This window comes from Alligator sinensis, unplaced genomic scaffold (assembly GCF_000455745.1).
Source record: "Alligator sinensis unplaced genomic scaffold, ASM45574v1 scaffold358_1, whole genome shotgun sequence".
In the NCBI taxonomy this organism is placed as follows: Eukaryota; Metazoa; Chordata; order Crocodylia; family Alligatoridae; genus Alligator; species Alligator sinensis.
The window spans coordinates 1,250,364-1,265,859 of NW_005842121.1; the positions used below are offsets into that span (position 1 = coordinate 1,250,364).

A 15,496-nucleotide genomic window follows, 5' to 3' on the forward strand; every position below is an offset into this window, starting at 1 on the left:
GACTGATTTAAAATAGAAAATAAGATAACAAACACTGATATCACTAGTATTTATGCTCTTTCTATGTGTTGGATCTAGAATTAAACATTTTTTTTTTTAAATCAGGCTGGGCCATGTGGGACTAATACTTATGCAATCCCTCCATCTACATGCATGGTCTGTGGCTTACTGTCATCCTTTAATATATGCCTTGTGTCCTTTACACCAGCTGCCAATGTTGGCATTTTGTTTCAGAATATCATGGTGTCGGTGCACTCAGGACTTCCACTGAAGATGACCTGGGCTCCGAGAACCCACCTGCAAATGTGCAGGAAACAGAACTGAAGTCAGCGCTGTCAACCCACTACTGAAAAATGGGTATTTGTCCAACTTTTTGTCAAACGATGCCTACTTTAATTCAGTCATACAATAAGACTCCCTGATCATATTGTAATTCTGACCACTCGGCATATTTATTACAGATTCTGTGGCACTCATTCATCTCAGTTAAGGGTGCAAGACAAATCCTTAAAAGCAATTTCTCTATGCCTACTAGTTTTAAAAATTAGCCAATTTAGAAAACATGCATTAACATTCACCATTTTTACTACTGATTTAATTTTGCATTACATTCATTCGGACATTAACTAGTATCTGGTTAGTTTCACTACCTGGTTTCTCCTAAATGATGCATCATTTTGTTCGTGTATAGAAGACAAAGGAATATTTAAATTAAAACCAGGCAAAACGTACTGAATTGTTGTTAGTCTCAAAAGCACTTCTATTCAGTAAGTTGTGCATTGCTGCACCTGAATATATACATCTGAACTAATGTAAGCTAAGCTACCATTTAAAACCCTATAAAAAGCATATGAACAGAATCATGTAAAGTTCATACCTTAAGCATGCGGGTGTTTTCAGTCTTTTTCCTTTTCACACCTTTTAATTGTTTCTTGTTACAGCTCCTCAAGTTGAAATCCATAGTTCCGATCGATTTCTCATGAAAATCCATTCCTTCATCAGTAGAGAGGTCTGACTAGAGCATGTTACAAACACTTTAGTAATATGCCATGAAGACCATTCATAATTACCCCACTTATTTTTCAGTATCTTTTATTAAAGTGAGCTCTGATTGGTCAATTCCAACAAAACAAACATTAATACTAATCCTTCTATAAAGCATGGAAGCCACTCGGGTTTTGAGAATGGGACAAGAAACCTCATATCATCTGGGAAAAAGACCAAGTTCAAAAGTAATGCGAAAGTGTTGTGGGCTCAGCAGTTGAAAGACTCATATTTTACTAGGAGAGAGGCTCAGCACTCAACATCACAAACATATAGCTTGTTTCTACATATACTGATAAATTCATCTTAAATAAAACCTATGGGATGAAAAGTCAGATGGAAGAAATTAAACACACCAGGGCTGGAGGCTATAAGTTTTCCACCAAAGAATGGCCCTGATGAGACAATTCTCAAATGTCAGCATGAATAATTTAGCTTTTCGGCAATTTTAATGAGCAAGTCTTTGTTAGCAGATTCCAGTGCTGACTAAACTTCCAGATCATTTGATTTTGCCCAAGAGCAAGCCAAAACAATCTATTAATTCACTATTAAATGAACATTTTAAGCAACATCTAAAAACCCAGTGTCATTTCAGTTAACAATTTGTTGGATGTTTTAAGCAAACATACTGTTAAATCACAGCATGCAAAATTCCTGCTCTCTAGTTGGTTAGCAAATAAAATGGCTAAACCATTATAAAGTACACCCACAATAGGAGCATGAACCAATTTAACTAAATCTGTTTTTAAAACAAGTTGTTAAAAGGAGTGCAAAAGCTATATACTCAAGGCCCAGGTTAAACAATCTAGGCAACTGCAGTCTGGTATACACCTTCCCATCTGAAATATGATATTTTGTAATTAAAGGATGATAAATGTTAACATTCAAGAATCTTCTCTAGGATTAATAGTAGTCTGCTGCATTTTAAGAGGCTGTTGCTCAGGTAGTAAAAATATTCACTGAATACAGAAGAGATCAACAATTCAAGTCTCCACTTCCCTAGTTGAGTTTTACCCTGCATCTATGAAGGGGGTCGGGATGTAAATATATATTTTTTTTAAATTATCTGTTTAACCTCCTCTAATTATAGCAGCTAAACGAAACTGTTAATCAATGGCACATGCCTAATTTAATGAGCTCTGGCAGGAACAGCCCTGGCCCCTTATGTCTTCACTGTGCAGTGGCGCAGCAGGGATCCTGGGGAGAGTATTAAGGCTGCAACAGCAGTCTACCAGGCTGTAGCTGCTGCACCACTGCCCTTCAGGAACACCCTGGGGCCGCACTCATTGCGTGAGGACCAACGGTGACCCCTCGAACCCGGAGCCACCTGCTCCGGCTACTGTGGCACCTCCGTGGGCCAAGCCAGCCATGTGCTCAGCCCTGCCTCCCTTAGGACTCTATACAAGAACGTAAGAATTGCATTACCGGGTCAGACCAAAGGTCTGTCAAGCCCAACGTCCTGTGTGACACCCTGTTTTCTCTTTTGTTGTCCCAAGGAATCTATTGCTATGCTTCTAGTAGCTTCTCAATTGAGGGAGGCTTAGCATTGTCTTGGTGGGCCTAGCCCCATCACACCTTGCATAACAAGGAGGCCTATTGCTGAATAACAGATGCTCTAGTGCAGTGGTAGCCAACCTTTTTAGGAAGTGGGCCTCAAGTTAAGTGCAAGGACGGGATAGTGCCAATCTAATAACTAGTCACTGCCATCCCCAGCAGGATGTGGCAATGCTATGCTTAGTAGCATGTAGTGCTGCAGCTCCTGGCAGGTCCCACCCCTTGAGGCAGCTCCAACCCCTTACTCTCACCCCATTCCCGACTGCCATCACCGGCACCACCTTTAACTCAGCATCCGGGGTTCATGCGCCAAACACAGCAGCTGCCCTTGCCATTTGTGGCACATGCCAGTTTGGGCCCTCTTCTCTAAAAGAAGAGTATAAGAAGAGGGGTATATGTAGAGTGCTCCATTCAAATGCTCTGCCAGCCATCTGTGGTAGGTCATATCCCTAACTGTTGTGCTGAATAGCCCCCAATGGACTTATTATCTTCCATGCATTTGCCTGTCATTCCAAAAGGGCAGGTGATGTGGAGGTGGGCCAGCAATGCTCTGCTGCAGAGGGTGCGACTCCCAACTGCAAGTCATCTGAGTGACGTGGAGGTCACACTGGACAATTTTGACAGGGTACAAGGAAAGACGCTCCCTAGCAGCCAGGCTGTAAAATAGGCTGGCAACCTCCTTACCAGCCTCTTAAAAAACATTTTTATAAGAAGGTTCCTGAGCCATCTGAAAAGATGGACTCTCTGCACTAAAAGATCATCACTGATATCAAATTAACCTAGGATTAAAGAGGCTAAAGATTAGACTGAAATTAGAAATGATAAAAGAGGTTCATTTGCAAGAAGTGGCTGTAGTCCTGAGGAGTGCTGCATGTTAAAATGCACTGCCAACTTTATTTTGCTGAACTGTAAATATTTTCCATTAGTGAGGTTGTATCCTCTAAAGTAAATTAAACTAGAAAACGGTATGTTTTCCTAAAGAACAAGAAAGATTCCTTGGCAATGATGAAAGCATTAGACGAATTAAAAATTCAAATAAATTACATTTATTAATTTCCTTCCTATATTGTTCAAGCATTTACTTACTATGTTAAGTGCATGCCTACGTTTTTTGACAGCATGAATTGGTGATTCCAAATCGCTGTTACTCATAACCTAAGTATAAAGAAAAAAGTGCAAATGTAATTACAGAGTGCAGAAAATTTTACTTTGGGTATGATAATATATATTTTAAGACTCACATCAGGAGAGTTCAAAACATTTCCTTTTTTCTTATTTTTCCTTTGAAAAACAATTTCTTCTTCACTTTCACTGCTGCTTCCTATGGAGAGGCAAGAAACAGATAACAATCATAAGAAAATATTCTCCATAATACAATATAGCTCTGACTATCAAAATCAGCACGTCTTTAAAATGGTTTAAAAAGTTGCTATTTACTGATGTATGTGGTGAAAATTGCTCCCTTGTTAGTCAAAAAAAAGTATCCCGCTGAAATGCGTAAGTCTGACCTCCCGCTTTTGACTGTTTGAATTGAAGTGATTACCCAAGCTGTACTGAAAATGGAAATTAAGAGAAAGAAACCAGAAACAAAAAAAGGAACTGAGAGTAACACCCCCAAATTATCAGCAAAGATGTTACATATTTTTCACTGTGCCTTTACCACCAGATCTTTTATTTGGTTGTACTAAAACAAAAGAAAAAATGATTGAAACTCTTCTTATCAAATCCACAGCTGTTTCTGCATTTGTTTTCTAAAGAGTTGCACTGAATTATATTCTTTGTCATGTTTTCTGAAAGACTGCATATTCTCCTCACAGCCCAAGACCTAAAACTTAAGAGCTGGTATTTGACTGGTCAAAGAAATATGCAGTCAATTGACAATATCTGACCAGTCAATTGACCAAACTTTATTTGACCGGTCAAATACCAAGCCTACTTTTCATTCCATCCAGGAAGAGCACACACCAACTGCTGAAGCTTCCTTAGCCTGACGAAGGGTTTTTGAACCCGAAAGCTTGCTTAATAACTATTCTCCAAACATTTGCGTTGGTCTAATAAAAGATATCAAATTCACCCAAGGAACCTTGTCTGCCTATGTCCTTAGACCAACACGGCTACAACCCAAACCCCTGCAAGCCTACATAAAACTGTTTTTGTGACCCTTACACCTCCTGACCCTTGATAAAGAGAAATCATCTTGAACAAGCTCTTTAAATTGTAAGTGGAGCCACCTAGAGGGATTTCAAGAGATGCTCCATCTTAGCTCTACTTCCCACTCGAGTGGGCTAAGACTGCCTGGTATTTGCTGTGGCTGCAATATGCAAGCTTGTTTTTTTTTGTGCAGAGCACAAGGTGATCACCAGCTTACCTCTTTAAAAGGACAAAGCACTAATAAGTCATAACAATTCATTCTTCCAAAGCAAGATGTTCAAACTTTAAATTACTTGGATTATTTTCCACTACAAGAAAAGCTACTGAATAAGAAACCTCATTTGCTATTTTCTGTTTTATTCCACTACATTTGTTTTTCATCTCAAGAGCTTAGATGTTTGTTAAAGGTGATTGATCGAGCATCCTGAAAACTGAAGAGACAGACATAGTGCAAGAAGCTTCTAAGGTGTCCCAAACCAGGCTCTGGAAGGAGCCCAGGCTTCTGGCAAAAGTAGATGTCGGAGAATTCCCTGACTGAAGGTGCAGGCAGAGTCCCACACAGACCAGCAACAGAACTGTGAAGGCATGGAGTTAGGGATTACACTGGAACAGACCAGGCTGATTACAAGCAAGATACTGAGAGGATTAAAGAGAGGTTTTAAAGGCAGCTGCAGGCCACAATGTACATCTCACGTGGTCACATCAACATTTGTATTCAGGTTTTAGGGGTTTAACACAGGGCAGGAAAAGCGGTATTTATATTCATACATTTCAGCCGGAAACTGATGTGCTTGGATAGGTCCCTTGCTTGCTAACTATGCTACAAATTTACCAGCTGATGCTCGACTGTGTACAAAACTGCAGTGCTCCTCAGTCTTTTCTGTCTTGTGGCCCCTTTCAGACCACCACTCGCCTACGTGTAGAAACCCTGGGGCTGTGATCCTCCCCATGAGGCTGACACCACGTAACTGAGCACTGATGAAAGACTGGGCTGGATGAGCTGAGTATTAAACTCCTCCTTCTCCCCCCCTTCAAGACAACCAATCTTTAAATGAACTTTACACTGAAACATACCTTCTGTTGGAAATGCACCAGAAATGGGCAGTTTCGTAGGCTCTGGGTTCTTAGCCTTTCCTAAGGGGAGATCCGGTAGATCTGATGTAGCAAAGGCTGAATTTGGGAAGAGTTTAACACATCTAATATTTACTTTATTTGTACCCTGCATTAGTGGAATTTCCTGCCCAACTCTAGAAAAACCATTTGCAAGTATTCTTCTGGGGGGTCTCACCCCCACAACTCTTCTACCTGTTGGGACAGAGGGTGTCAAAACTAAAGAGTTAGGTGATACAAATGTCTTTTTAGCTGTTGAATTCAAAGAAGAAACCATGGGGATACAGTTTTCGGTCATTTTGGCTGAACCACTGCCCTGACCTTGTGGTGTAGAAAAGTTTTTTCTACCACAGCTTTCATCCTTTGATTCTGGCGGAGACAGAGGCCCCGAGCTACCATTTAATAACTCGTTTTCATCTTCGATAGGTTTGACGTCTGTGCGACTGTCCGAGACCTCACCTGGGTTTTGAATACAAGCATTCATGTCTGCTTCCACTGAAAGTTCATCTTCAGACTCTTGAACAGAAAATCCTAGGTCAAAGTTAACAGAGAATAACTCCTGAGAACAGTCATATGGATCTTCATTGTCCAGAAACTGTTCGCTTAAACAATCTTCGGACGCTTTCAAATTTTCAATTCTACAACTTGACAGTGATTCCCCGTGATTTGTATCACCACCCGGACAGCACTCGTCTGGCATACGCCACTCAGAGCCTTGTGCAGCAACTGGCTTAGTAACTTCGTCACACAACTCTGATCCCTCTAGCAGCTGAAAGTTGGGAGAAAAGTGTGCCTCGGAAATGTCTTCATCTTCAAACAAGTTTATGCTCTCCTCGTGGACAGAGGGCACGTTTTTCTGATTCTCAGCGTTCTCTTTATACCCTTCAGCCAAACGTTCATCTGAAGGGCTCTTTGTCAGATCTTCCTTTAGCACTTGTATGTGCGCATCCTTGTCACCAAAGACGTCATCCCAGCTAAGGTTATCAATTGTTTTATTAATACAAGCCTCAGAAAAGCAGCTGTTTTCTGAAGAAGAATTATTCCTGGAGGAACGCAATTTACGGGGTGTTTTTAATTCAGAGACTCTCTCAGGGGACAGCAACGAACTCTGGACTTCCGGGAAAGCAGTTTTGTCCTGCACTGTCTCTGTGGGAGCGTGAGAAATACCTTTCTGAAAACACAATTCATCTTCTCTAGTTTCTTCCCATCTTTCAAAATCATCAAGTGTATTCAAAGGGGGAGGAGACTGTGATAAAAGCCTTTGTACATTGGCTAGCATTGCCTTTACCCATGAAGGATCCTCGGAGGGAGTCGTGAATGAACATGAATCCAACTCTGCTTCAGGTAGGTAAAATAAGTCAGATGAAACAGATGATTCGTCATGTGTGATGCTACCATAACCAGAATCTGCACCGTTTCTCTCCAGTACATTACAGGCTCTATCTTCAGATTTGTGTTCCAGTATTCCCGCACTTTCATGGCTAGTAATATTTTCACCAAAATCATTTGAGGCAATAAATCCATTTAAGTCAAATGTCACCTTCCCCATTTCCTCATTTGGTAGAGTTTTCTGATCAGTATGTTCAACACCAGGGTCTCCTCCCACTGTAAAGGAATCTAAAATGGTATTTGTTCCTGCAGACACTTCCAAGTGAAATGCAGAAGTTCTTCTTGTGCTCTTGCAATTGGTGGTTTTAAACAGGGAAATGCATTCAGAGTCCATCTCATTTATGCTAGGTGGAAAAGGCTTTGTTTTGGATGCATGCACCACACTTTTTCTGGACGCATGTGCCTTCTGAGCAAGTACAGAATCGCTGGTAGAAAGGCTTTTACTCTTTTGAGCATCTGAGCATATAACATCTTCTATCTGTAAGTAAGGTTGGAGTTCCAGTTCATAGCTGCAGTCCCCCTGACGAGAAACAAAGCAGAGCTTTAAGATCAAGTAAAAACAAACCAGTTCACATGGACACTCCCATAAAGCTGCACAATACAGAGACCAAGGTTTTGCTACCCTTAAACATTTTTACAATGGGATAGAAAAATGTAGTTTAAGGCCACAGTTTTCAAGAGGAAAGGCTGCCTGAGGTTCAGCTCCTAAACCAGTATTTAAAAACCCCTGGTTGAAAATTCTGGCCTAGGGTTTCTTTCTTTTTTTTAAAGAATCAAAACCACCACCAAAATTAAAAACAATGTTCTTACCAGGATCTGCAAGGCATAATAATCTGCATTTCCTAGGCAGATTTTATATCAGCAACCAACTAAACAGACAACTCTCAATTTATTAGCAGGTGACTTTAATAATGGTTTATAGGCATTTTCCCCTCAACTATTCCATCAGTCTTAAAGCCATTTCAGGCCCCTGCCCTCACCCTCTTCGGGGCTCGTCTGGAATGAATACAAGGGCTTTGAGCAGCCAAACCTGTGATTAAAATGCCGATGCCCATCTGAAACCTTCTACATATCTCCTTGCACTTGGTACCAGCATTGCTAGCGAGAGAAGAACAGTTTAAGGGGAAAAAATTGTTCAAGCACATCTCATGGTGGTGATCTACACAGATACCATGAAGGAGAGGTGTTACTATTACTTGTTCACCAAATGCATTGTCTTTTGCAGATCCACCAGCAGACATCTCAAATGCCATTTCAGAGTGACCCTAGCAAGTTTTAAAAGATGGGAGGATGTTTTCAGTTCAAGCACGTGATGTTATTTTCCTCAAGTAGTACACTTTCTCAAGTCAAAGCTCCAGAATAAAATGTAGGCAGAAGAAACTGCTCACATTTAACGTACCTGGCAGTTTCCAGCAGCTGGATTTTAGAAAAAAGGTGTGTACTGTATGTGAGAAAATAAGATATTTATGTATCCTCAACTATCAAGCTTTCCACACAGACTTACTCTATTTTTAACTAAGTGCAGATTCACTTCTTCTGCATGGTTGGGAATAAAACCCTTTTTCTGGTAAAATGGCAGCATATTCTTGGCCATAGTTTTAAAAAGGGAACAGCCCCTGCGAGAAGGATCCCTGAAAGGAAAAAAGATGACTGAATTATTACATGACCTCAGAATAGATTCCTGCTTGAGAATTTCTTCCTTTGAAGAAATGCAGTCCCTAAAAATAGGAGAAAAGGACTGGAGCCTTTAGCAACAAGTACTTGGGATTGATCTAATTCAAAGCAGGTGCACTGATCAGAAAAGAAAATGAAGAGCCAGGAGCTCAAAGAAAGCGCAACCATCCCTCTCCCAGAATGCCCAAGTGAATAACTCCAGTCCCTGAAATTAGGCAAAACTGAAGACTACCTAGTTAAGTGGCTTGCAAAAGAAGAGAATTGATCATGGATATAGAGGGAGTTGGACCACTCGGTAAGCTGGGTACAATCACAAACATGTATTTTAACATGGATGAATTATAAAGTCATGTGTCTACAGAACAAAAGGGTTGATAGTAGTTTTACTGAGCGTTTAGATTATGGATTTGTATAGGATAGCTTACATAGGGATGATCCTGCCTCAGGCCAGGGGTTGGACTAGAAGACCTCTGGAGGTCCCTTCCAGCCTGACTTCTCTATGAAAAAATCCAGGTTGTATATTGAAGATGGGGGGAGACTCCACACAAGGAAGCTGGAGTTAGTTTAGTAGCTAGCCTAGCAAAGGGGTGTCAAATATACAGCCCACCAGCTGGATCTGGCCCATGGAGAAATATTATAGGCCTGGAAAACATTCCCTACAGTGAGAAAGGCAGAGCTCAATCTTTTTCGCCTCACAAAAAAACGTGAAGGGATGACTTGATCAATCTGTAAGTACTTATTTGGGGAATTAAAATGTGTCTAGTAGACAAAGTTATAACAAGACCCAATGGCTGGAAGCTGAAACTAGTCATGTTCTGGACTAGAAATAAGATGAATTTTGAACATAAGGGCACTTCGCCATTGGAACAACTGACCAAGGGTCATTAGATAGTCTTCTAAAACATGTGCCCTAGTTAAAACAGGAATGGCTTCAAGGAAGTCCTACAGCTATTGCATGTAAATTGGTGGAATATAATCACAATAATTCCTTCTGGCTTCAGAGTATACAAATCTAGGACTGGGGTGTCAGATCCCACCCACATGCCAGATGTAGCCTGTGCGTATATCAGCTCACTCAGAGAAAGATGATGCTGTTCATTTTAAAGCAAGCTGGGTACCTTTTTGATGTGAAAAATTGTATTTTCTAATATTTTTTGTGCTAGTATCTGTTTAATTAAAAAGGATACAAGGAAAGATCTCTCAAGGAAAGAAGACATGTACTAGTTAAATATAATCTCATGTTAGCAGCTACGATTACTAGTGTAATAAATGTGGTCGCTGAACTGAAGATCACAATGAATATGTGAAAGGTTTTATTAAAAGATTTTCATGAGTTTGAATTATTTCTGTAGAAAGATCATTTTATAGCTTGCTTGCTTGACTGCCTGAACTGGTGCCTGCAATGATTTTCTCTCTGTAAGGTAGGCCTAAAGAACAGCAGAGAATTTCCAAGTATTCTTCACAATATAGTGCTATTGCTTTCATCGCTGCTGAAATAATATATTTTAAAACTATTCAGGTATGATAAAAATGGTGCTGTATTAAAAGTATTAATTAAATTCATTATTTGCAGTCCTGTACAACCCAGGAGCACTAGTCATGGAACCAGTAGGTTCTTGTGCTACATATTGTACAAACAAAAAAGGTCCCAACTCCAAAGACCTTGAAGTCCAAGACAAGAGGCAAGTGATGGACACAAACAGATGGGGGAGACCCAGGAGACCATGAGATAATATTTTAAAGAGAACATGGATAGCAAAGGTATTGCTGGATCCCAAATCCTTTCCATCTTTCCTAAACTTTAGTGCTCCTTTATATGGCTACAAATGATACAAACCTAATCATCTGCATTTCCGATCTACGTAAGTACTACAAGTCACATGTATTCAAAAGCGGTCTATAAGCTACAATACTAGCCAGCTCAAATATTCGAAATAAACAGATATACTGCTTCGTGTTATGTCGCTGGTATGTAAAGGATGTCTGAAAATGCCAGATAAAATGCCAGGTATCCAGGTTGTGGCCATATTTGTCTAAAGGAAAAAGCAATCAGGACTTGTAGTAGAGATGATCTCTTTTATTAGACCAACAAGATTTTTACAAAACTATTTCTTTAATTGCAAGCTTTCGGCACAAACACCCTTCATCAGGCACTGGAGAAAAGATTGTCAAAGTTCTCCTGGATAGAAATGAAAGTTCATATTTCGTAGGATTTCACAGAGGAGTCCATTGACTCCTCTGAAATACGAACTTTCATTTCTACCCAGATAAAATGCCATCACTGACATTATGCAAGAGGATAATAGAAGGATGTCTTCGCAAAGACAATTCAATAAATGTTGCCAGATGTCCACAAAAGATGGATGTATCAATGTTTTCTGTCAGCTTTACTGTCACTAAGACTTAAAACACCCTTACAGCCTTGTATGAAAGGCTATGGGCTCTCTTGGCTTTTGCTAGAGAAGGAGAGAAAAAAAATCTTTAATTAGCTCACTGTTGCCCACCTTACCAAGCTTCTCTTGAACAGATTTTCAAGAATTTTGAGGCAAAGGATTTATTTTCAATAATTATTTTGTTCATGAGTTAGACCTGCTTCGGTGTCTGGATAATGAATTAGAACCAGGGGGTTGGAAAGAACCTTAGAGGTCAACCTGTCTGCACAGAAGCAGGATTTGCTATCCCAGAGAGAAGCCTATCCAATCAGTATCCAAATGTCTTGCTGCCAGCTTCATCAGGTTCCTAGATCCATGCATCATGAAGGCAGCAGCTAGGTTTTTCTTGCTGTTGTCTTCCTTTTTTTCCCTCCCTTTCTAAGCATTCAGCGAAGGCCAAGAGTTACTGCATCAAGATACTGGCTCTTTGATGATGAAGCACCCAACTGGTAGGGAATCTCTAAAGACAAATAAAGTTTCACAGTCCTCCTGCATTTCTACCGTCCTGTGCACAGTCTCTTCTCAGAAGAAATCTCTGTTGGCAAGAACCACCATGCACTTCCCAAGGAAGACCCAGCTTCCACCTAAGGGAAGACAAGAAGAGCACACTTGGGATCCAGGGAACTTCAGAGGTGGCAGAGAAAACCTTTTCCTTTAGGCAGGAATTTTCCACTCTTCCCTAACAACAAAGGATAAAAGAAGAGCAACAGTAAGTGTGGTTTAGCAGCAGACACCTGCCCTGGGTTTAGCTGGTTTCCCAAGATGGTGCTGATGCTAGTCAATATTTTAAGTGAAGAGATGAGGCACTTGGACATATTTTAGCTCTCCTTCTTCCAAACTTTTTTCCCCCCCACTCTTGGCTTTTTTTTTTTTTTTTTTGCTTTTGTGGCAAATGTGATGGCCATGAACAGAAAAGCAGGTTTTTCAGATTTGTCCATTGGAGCTCAGCATTCTGGGACAGTGCAATATATGAACATGCCTGCTGCATCTCTCAGCCTCAACTGCTACCATTCAAATCTCAGCTGAAACAGTTTGTCCTTTGCCTGTACCACAATGTCTCTACTTCTGCTGTTATTTACAGTCATGACAAAGCAGTCCAGGCTATGTGCTTTGTCTAGGAGACTATTCTTTATAGCATTTCACTTAGCCAAAGGGGACTTAATGTAAGAAAATTGTAATCTAGGTAAAATTAAAATATTAAGTTTAGTACTATGCATTTGCTTATGAGTGTGTACCCTACATAGCAAATAAGCACGCAGGTCCCAGCAGACAAATATATTATTGCCTATATTTTAAATATTTTTAATTGTATTTGGAAGTCTGCACAAATTCATTATAATTATTAGTCTGTTCTGACCTTGTTTCCAAAGTGTACAATTTAATCTTCAAGAAGTTTTAAAGCCACTGAACTGCTCTGACTAATAACAACTTGATGCTACGTTGGTGAATTGAAATCCTTACCAACAGTTAGTAGAAAATCCAGTCCCATCTGCTTAGTTTCCATTGTCTTAGTAATAAAGCCTAACAGGTTTTAGAAGATTTCTGGGGTAGATGTGCTTGTTATGGAGGGTCAGATTTTTGCTTTGAAAAATGTGCCCATATGTTTTCTGAATACAAGAAATGGAAGCTAAAATGAATAGTATTTACTACATTCTGGACTACCATACAATAAATTCTTCCACATCTGTTAATGTGAGATTAAAAGAGGAATTAGCTATCATGGATTCTCTTCTATTCTTTAAAAATAACCTTTCAATTGTACTTTAACTGTATATTTTAAATAGCTGCATAATAAATTCAAAGTTTCTTCAAAATCAAAATTCAAACAACACAATGAAAGGAAAAAAAAAACAACATTTCTGTAAATTGCCTAGCTCTTCTTGCCTTAAAATAGGGGGAAGGGGTGGGTGTAGAAAAGACTACAGAGACTATACAAAAACATGTACTAAGCAAGCTAAGTATTAAAATAATGTAGTTACTCATTTTCTAAGATTGCTTCCAGTATTTAATTGCCTCACCACATATTTCTAGTGTATGTGGTAGTCTTGAATATAATAGTTTTGATTTTTCTATTGTTAATTCCAGAAAAAGGAAATAAGTCAACAGAAGCTGTATGTAATTTGAAGTTTGACATTTTGATGAATTCAGGAAATAGCTTTGAGTTGTATTCGTCTTAATCCATCTACTATTAGGAACTGTAAATTAACATCAGAAGAAGGATTAGTAGTAGGATGTTAGGCTACACTATTATTTATTGCAGGTACTTTGGAGCACCTAACAAGAGCCAAAAAAGTTCTACTTTTAACTATACTATTCCCATAGCCCCTATTATCACATGCTGGCCGAAGATGCTGCGGGACCACTGGCAAAACTTTTCCAAAACTTGTGGCGCTCCAGAGAGGTCCCTGAGGACTGGAAGAGGGCCAATGTTGTGCCCATCTTCAAAGAAGGGAGGAGGGAGGACCCGGGTAACTATAGGCCAATCAGCCTAACTTCTATCCCAGGGAAGATCCTGGAAAAATTCATCAAGGAGCCTATATGCAATAGGCTTGCAGAAGGTAGGATTCTGAACAATGGCCAGCATGGCTTCCTCGTGGGCAGGTCTTGTCTTACTAACCTTATTTCCTTTTACGATCAGGTAACACCACCTGGATAAGGGAGAGGAGGTTGACACTGTATATCCTGACTTCCAAAAGTCCTTTAATCTAGTATCTCATGACATCCTCGCAAGAAAATTGGAGGATTGTGGGCTCAACCGTGAGACAGTTAGATGGGTAGGTTGGTGGTTGCAGGGTAGGACCCAGAGAGTTCTAACGAACAGATCTGTATTGTCCTGGCAAGAAATGGCCAGTGGTGTCCCAATGAGGTCAGTGCTTAGTCCAGTACTTTTCAACATCTTTATCAGTGATTTGAATGCAGGGTGAAGAGCTCACTGGCCAAGTTCATGGCCATCACCAAGTTACGGGGGAGTGTGGTCACGCTTAAAGATAGGCTGCAGATACAGGCGGACCTAGACAGGCTGGCAAGTTGGGCAGATCGGAATTAAATGAAGTTCAGTGTCCAGAAATGTAAAGTGCTCTAGCCGTGGACAAAAAAACTCCTACACACCTACAGGGTTAGCAACGCCAAACTGACTGGCACCACAAACGAATGGGAACTGGGGATAATCACAGACCACAGTATGAACATGAGCCGGGAGTGTGACACTGTACCCAGCAGGCCTAATACTACCCTGGCATGCATCAACCGATGCATCTCCAGAAAAACTAGGGAAGTGATTCTTCCACTACACTTGGCATTGGTGAGACTGCAGCTGGAGTACTGTGTCTAGTTCTGGGCGCTGCACTTCAACAAGGACATGGTAAAGCTCAAGAGAGTTCAGAGAAGAGCCACCTGTATGATCAGAGGCTTGCACGGCACGCCATACGAGGAAAGACTGAAGGACCTGGAACTCTTCAGCATGAAAAAGAGAAGGCTGAGGAGGGACTTGATAGCAGCTTATCACTACGTCAGGGGCGTACATCAAGCACTTGGGGAACAACAGTTCACCAAGGTGCCCTTGGGGATAACCAGGACTAATGGCCACAAACTCCCAGAAGACTGTTTCAGGCTCAACATTAGGAAAAACTTCTTTGCTGCTAAGGTGTCCAGACTGGAATAAGTTCCCTCTGGAGGTGGTGCAATTGCTTACCCTGGAAATCTTCAAGAGGAGACTGGACAGTCACCTCACTGGGGTCACCTGACCCCAGTTGTCTTTCCTGCTTGGTGCAGGGGGCCGGACCCAATGATCGTGGTGGATGGGTTGGTTTCGACCTGGAAGGGTATGGGCAGTGGGGTCCCGCAGGGCTCGGTCCTTGGACCGATACTCTTTAATGTCTTCATCAGCGACTTGGACGAGGGAGTGAAGTGTACTCTGTCCAAGTTTGCGGATGACACAAAGCTATGGGGAGAAGTGGACACGCCGGAGGGCAGGGAACAGCTGCAAGCAGACCTGGACAGGTTGGACAAGTGGGCAGAAAACAACAGAATGCAGTTCAACAAGGAGAAATGCAAGGGAAAAATGTCCCGCACACCTACAGCCTAGGGAATGACCTGCTGGGTGGCACGGAAGTGGAAAGGAATCTTGGAGTCCTAGTGGACTC

At 40.9% G+C, this 15,496-nt stretch overlaps 1 protein-coding gene across 5 annotated transcripts in view; it reads right to left on the reverse strand.

The window, feature by feature from the left end:
• The window catches only part of FANCM (FA complementation group M), a 94,620-nt gene that overhangs the window by 13,348 nt on the left and 65,776 nt on the right, over nucleotides 1–15,496 (reverse strand). For 4 of the 5 annotated variants that reach the window (XM_025205619.1, XM_014520491.2, XM_014520492.2 and 1 more), the window contains 4 exons: nucleotides 5,824–7,768; nucleotides 3,840–3,919; nucleotides 3,685–3,753; nucleotides 878–1,015 (listed from right to left, as the gene is read on the reverse strand). In XM_025205619.1, coding sequence (XP_025061404.1) covers nucleotides 878–1,015; nucleotides 3,685–3,753; nucleotides 3,840–3,919; nucleotides 5,824–7,768 — 2,232 coding nt within the window. The remainder of the gene's footprint in view (nucleotides 1–877; nucleotides 1,016–3,684; nucleotides 3,754–3,839; nucleotides 3,920–5,823; nucleotides 7,769–15,496) is intronic. The other variant, XM_025205620.1, reaches the window with a different exon arrangement.